The sequence below is a fragment of the Pollicipes pollicipes genome, unplaced genomic scaffold (assembly GCF_011947565.3).
Source record: "Pollicipes pollicipes isolate AB1234 unplaced genomic scaffold, Ppol_2.1 Scaffold_7262;HRSCAF=8765_pilon_pilon_pilon, whole genome shotgun sequence".
Lineage (NCBI taxonomy): Eukaryota > Metazoa > Arthropoda > Thecostraca > Pollicipedomorpha > Pollicipedidae > Pollicipes > Pollicipes pollicipes.
Genome location: NW_023597055.1, coordinates 4,768,295 through 4,774,097, shown reverse-complemented (window position 1 = coordinate 4,774,097; position 5,803 = coordinate 4,768,295). Strand labels below are relative to the sequence as shown.

The window sequence follows — 5,803 nt, the reverse complement described above, 5'->3', positions numbered from 1 at the left end:
CCCTCGGTGGCCGAGCCGGGCGGTCAGTGGAACGCTGCGGCGCCCCGTCCCGCCGTGCGACGGACGACGCGGGGGCGGCGGCGACGCATAAGAGCGCCGCGCGCGGCCGGCGGTGCCATTTCAGGCAGCAGCCAGCGGCCATGACGCCGCGCGCGCTTGCCCCGCTGCTGCTCGTGCTGACCGCGAGCGGCGCCGCGCTGTCGGTGTCGACCCCCGCCGAGGACGAGGACGCGGATATGGTCAAGTTTGGTGAGTAGGGAAGTGCTGGGAAGGCCCCGCCCTGCCCCAAGTGTCCTCCTGTGCACGCCAACGGTCATCGGAGGTTCGGGGCTTTCTTCTGACACTTTGGCATTGCATGTGACAGTGTTCCTGAAATCCTGCTCAGATTTAGCTCCCGAGATGTACGAGGTGCATTCGCACGGCTTCTAAGCATCCAAAGCCTTGCGATGTTTTCAAGGTCATCATGATCTATGCGAATGATCAAAAGCAGGCCCTGTTGGATGTTTAGGCATTTTAATCAACCTTCTTCCATTTTCACACACACAAAAGTAAATGCGTCGTGTGGAAAGGCACGGGGGACTGGAATAAGGGGGGGGGGGGCTGGGTGTAAAGTAGTACGCAAAAATTATTTCAGTGACCAACGATGATGCCGGGCACCGTGCATTCTGAAGCAATGATGGATGCGCTGGTACGAGACAAAATGCAGCATATTTACATTTCAATTGCTGTATTTCAACCAGACACAAAAACGTATTTCGAATACCCGAATCAAGGCAATCAGCTAAAGGAAAACCCCGTCGAAATAAGTACTTTCTATCAATTGTACGCCAAGTGGCAAGTAAACATCCAAATTATTTCACGAACTCCCTAAAATTAGCCAATATTAAAAAAAGCTCCAGCAAAGGATGTCAAGAGTTGTCCCACAGCCGCTGTCGTGTGAGTGTTCTGTCATGTCCACATCACATATGAACATGATAGAACATTAGCATAACAGCAACTGATGCACAACACGGCATCCTTTGGAGATGCAATGGAAAAAACAGCCTCCAAATCTTGGAAAGCATATTTATAAATCAATTGTCCCCAGCGCCTAAACTGTCAAACTCTTGTTCAACCATTGAGCAACGGGATGTTGTGCGTTGGTTTGTGCTAGTGCCATTGTAGCCACGCGTCTTGTGGTGTTTTCCAGTGCTGATGCATTTTACGCGCATTTAAGTAACAGCTTGAAGCCATATGAATATTTGCCATCTGTTCCATAATTACTTGCATTATCTGTACTAAAAGAAGCAATACCAGTATGGATGCACTCTTGCAACTGTTGCCCCACTTGCACGTGCATACAAAAGGTGCTCCTAACTCGGCTACCGTCCCTGAGATCTATTGTGGCCGATATGCAATTGTTGCCTGATGCAACAAAGCCTGTTGGTAAGGGTGAACTGACCTGCATTTCCGGGAGACTAGGAGACAAGATACAACAACCGAAAAGTTAACTTAAACTCTTGTCGTGGGCACATGGAGAGACTCTATTGGTACTCCTTTCTCAAAATGTGGACACGCTACCGCGCGCACGCACGCAGAACACGCACGCAGAGATCGGCATTGGATACCTGTCGTAAAGCTACCCTGTATAATTATCATTAAGCAGCAGTGCAAGTTACCTCTAACGTGTGAAACAAGGTCAACTATACAAAAGTTTATTTTCTGTCCTTCCACCCACAAGCACTTTGCTGGTGGGACAGGCAGCATAGTGTATTTTCGTCACACGGCATCATGCACCGACATAAAATTGTTTGTTAATTTGATCTATGATGCTTAAAACCAGGCGCTACGGGACAAGCCTTGTGTACATAACATGAGCATAGCAGTGTGTGTACGTGAAACCCTGCATTGACTCTGCTATGAATGAGGCTACAACGAAGGACCCTGAAATATTTCCCCGGCGTTAAATGTCGTTTAATATGACCGAAGCTTTGTCAAACCTAGTGGGAGTTATGACACATTTGACATAATTGACCGGGATTACATGTTTTGCGATGAGGGCAATCAATGAAAATGATTTACAACATATACTCTGTGAAGAGGTCACGTCATCGGTCGCCTGAAAGCAAAATATCACCGGCTTTTATTTTCCACCAGCGACGGAAAACACTCAGAATAGACTGTGAGTCCCGGCCGACATCCACTTTATCAAGTTTACATCGTGCCATTGCAATAAATTGTCTCGCATCGTGTCAAAATTTTACACAGGTAATGACGTACAGACGGTTGTAGGGTTCCGTTCTGGAAGGCGTTTCCTGGTAAATTGAGGTCATTTCGAGAGAAAAGTGATGCAATTTGCCCTCTCAAAAGAAACAAAAGACAAACGGCGTACGTCATAATTTGTAGACATCTCTAGGCGATGGCGAGCATGCCGTTCCCTCCAGCCTCATATCCCGGCTGTCACGCTGTGCTGCCCGCATATGGAAGCATGGCCACACCAAACAGAGGGAAAACACGCAACCCTCCGGCCAGTGGCAACCGGTTTTTTGTTTCGCGCCCCGTTTCTCGCATTATTCATCTTCTGCTGACGAAGAGGTCGGCAGCATGCTTCAGGGCTCACCGTATACCCCCCGCGCAAGTTCAGACTTCTGCGTGAGGTCGGAGCATGCCCCGTTCGAGGCACGAGCACCGTTTTCAAACGCCAGTTGACACCGGTCCGGACGCTGTAAGCCCTCTGACACGCAGGACAGTGAATGTGTGAGAGCCGGCCGCCTCGAAGTGCGGCCTGTGAACGTCGGCGCATGCGTAGTCTCACCAGCCTGCTGTGCACGTGACATCGCTGGGACGCGATGGTGCAGCGGCAAAAACGACCATCAATATACGTGCCGGTTGATATTCGTCGGTCTATGAAAATGCTGTGCACCTGTCTCTTTGGCACTCTGCGGCGACGAAGGGTGCCCATTTTTATGACTGGTGTAGGTCAGTCAAAAGCGTCATCGGCACATGTCTCGACGAAATGCGCCTGGATTGGCAGAGCGTCAAAGCTTATTTATGGCAGTCCTCGGATCCTTCAGAGCAGCAGTGTGATGAGACGGCAGCTTCATCCTGTCTCTCAGTGCGGCCGCCCCTCCCCCGGCAGTGATCCGACCACTGCTGCCGCGCGGCGCCTGCCTGATCGGCAAGATATTCCTGATCGACAGCCACTACAAGGCGCTGGGCCAGGGACCGGAGAACATCCAGGTTCTGGAGCTGGGATACCTGCGACGACCCGGCAAGCGTAGTGAGCTCGCCCACTGCCAAGTGTGAGTGGGCGGGCTGCCAGCGGGGGGGGGGGGGGCGCCAAATCGGGATCGACCGCCAACGTGGGAGGGGGAGGGGGCGAGCTGCCAACTGGGGGACGAGCTGCCAACTAGCAGCGGGCTGTCATTCGTGTGACGTCATTTGAGTGACGGCCTGCCGGCTGTGGTCAGAATAGAGCCCATCATAACAATGTTCACCGAATTTGAACTGGCTGCTTTCTGGCCATTTTGTGACGCAGCGCCAGCAGAACTGTAGGCTGCCATCCGCGTGCCTTACTGTCGTCTTGTCAGGGTGTGATGGATTGCCAACAGCTCCCACGGTATCTCCCCGGCATTGTCGTTTTTTCTCGACCACTCATCCATTCCCATTCCCCGGCACACTCGCCCATCATTTCGACACCCAACCGAGTCCCCTGCCTCATCTCTCCGCCACTTCATTTTCATTTCGCCATCCTTCCGTCTCTCTCCCTATCTTCTTGTTTTGTTTTGTTTATGTTGTTTTGCTTTCCACCTTCCTGTCTCCATTTCTGCCCCCACATTTATGCGTTTCCCCGCACTCCTTCAAGCTCCTGCCCTTTCCAACTCTTCGACTGTTCCCTTCCCGTCCCCTCTCTTGCTTGCAATCGCCACCCCGCACACCCAACTTCTCCCTTCTCACCCCTCCCGCCTTACCCTGCTGACCGCCCGTCCCCCCGCCCAACCCCTCCCCTCTCACCCAGCCCCTGCTGGCCGCCGCAGGAGCTGGGTGAGAGGTTTTGCCCACCCCTCCCACGGTACCCGGTCCTTGATGAGAGCCCCTCCCGACAGACTGCCGCCGGAGGACATCGACCAGCACGACTGGCTCAACGACTGGCTGAGGGCGGCGTTTCCGGGCCGCCGCGTGCGCCGTGTGTACCCGGCGCCGTTCACAGGCAGGTCGTGGCCCAAGACGATGCGCGCGCTGCATCGTGCCGCCCGCATCCACACGGCCAACGGCGGCGAAGACAGCTACGCCATCCTCTTCCTCAGCTCACTCCGGGACGTACTGAACTAGTGCCGGCGGAGCGAGGCGCTTGGGGGCGTCGCCCACGCCGCCCGCGCCCCCGCGCCGTTGACCGTGCCTGGTGACGACGGGGGGGGGGGGGGGGGGTGCCGCGAGATGCGGGCTCCGTCGCCTGTCATCGGCCTCCACGGGGTGCGGAGCGCCGCCGCGGTCGAAATCAGATGAGCACTGGACCGCCATGCGAATGCGACCACGCGAAACAGATGCTGGAGCCGCTACTACCAGGGAACCATAGACCCAATGAAGTGAGCGAGCCGGGGACTTAATGAAGTCGTTGTCGGCCCAAGCCCACTGTCGGAAAGCAGTGAAGGTTGACGGATTGGTCCACCGTCTGACCTACACAGGTCTGGGTTCAGGGCGTCTGCTTCGGCCCACAACTCAGCCTGCCGAAGGAGATATGATGAACGGCTTTACAAGGTGACCCAGGCGTCTGACCACGTGACCTCTTACTCCATCACGTCCGACGGCGTCTAGGAGTGGGCTTTAAGGGGCGGTGAAGCATGGAGACACGCCGCTCGCGCCCTTATGATGACGCGCTCCTTTGCAACATTTTGAGAAATTGCTTGCCGTTAAGGGCATTTCCCCGGAACGGATTTCTTCGGAGTCGCCTCTGGAGCACTCATGCGACAGATGACCGGAAGTGACGACTCGGCCTGTCCCACTGAGTTTGTAAGGGTCAGCAGGGGATTGCTCCTGTCCCGACGACGGCCGTCAGGCGTGAGTGCGGCTAGGCTGTTTACCGATCAGGCAGAACCACAGCTGAACTGTGGAAAGACGGGTTGCTTGGCTGCCTTTAGCGGCCGCATTGTCTCAAATATATGAACATGGCGCATGTACCGGCCTGGTGTATGTCTGAGCATCAGCCACCTAGTCGTTGGAAACAAGATGGTACTATTTTTAGCATTATGCCATTGAAGGACGTTATTTTGGGTCTGTGTGCGGTTTCAAAAACGGGAACGGGCATTCCCGAAGGTTTGTATCGTACCTAGAGTATTGGTATCATTTTAGAAACGGTGTGTCGTGACGTTGTGTTGCTTATAGTGCATTTTAGTGACGATGCGTACTGTTATGTTATGGCAACCATTCCATGGATGGTCATGCCTCTGAGTTATATGCAGCTTTCAGCAGAGTGGTCCATATGATTTGCTGCTTTTCTGCTGCAGTTTTTCTTTCGCTCTGTAAAAGTCTAATCTGTGCACGCCTCTCGGAATGTGACCCGCAATACACCAATATAATAATGTGACAATACAATGTGACATACAATACTGTGTCGAACGCATTTCTGTGTGTGACGAAGGCGCATCGGGGATCAGCGAGACGTATCATGTGCAGGACCATCAGGCGCACGGCGTCTACAGCACGGCGCACTAGCCTAACATCTCACCGCGAGCCCAAATCTCGACGCGGAGAGTATTTTTGTGTCCATTTTTGCGATTTGGAAGCGCTGAGAATGCCGGAAGCGAGCGGTGTAGAGAGGTGTTTT

At 53.8% G+C, this 5,803-nt stretch overlaps 1 protein-coding gene across 1 annotated transcript; it reads left to right on the top strand.

The window, feature by feature from the left end:
- Window positions 1-214: 214 nt before the first annotated feature.
- Window positions 215-4,372, top strand: LOC119114399 (uncharacterized). The gene is made up of 3 exons (XM_037238590.1): window positions 215-249; window positions 3,119-3,281; window positions 4,086-4,372. The coding sequence occupies exons 1-3, from the start codon at window positions 237-239 to the stop codon at window positions 4,309-4,311; spliced, it is 402 nt and encodes a 133-aa protein (XP_037094485.1). The 5' UTR covers window positions 215-236; the 3' UTR covers window positions 4,312-4,372.
- The last annotated feature ends 1,431 nt before the right edge of the window (window positions 4,373-5,803 follow it).

Bases quoted from the DNA above. Each gene is read 5' to 3' on its own strand.
- LOC119114399 (XM_037238590.1), top strand. The intron at 3,282-4,085 runs GTGAGTGGGCGG...CCCTCCCGACAG, and splicing joins GAGCTCGCCCACTGCCAAGT to ACTGCCGCCGGAGGACATCG.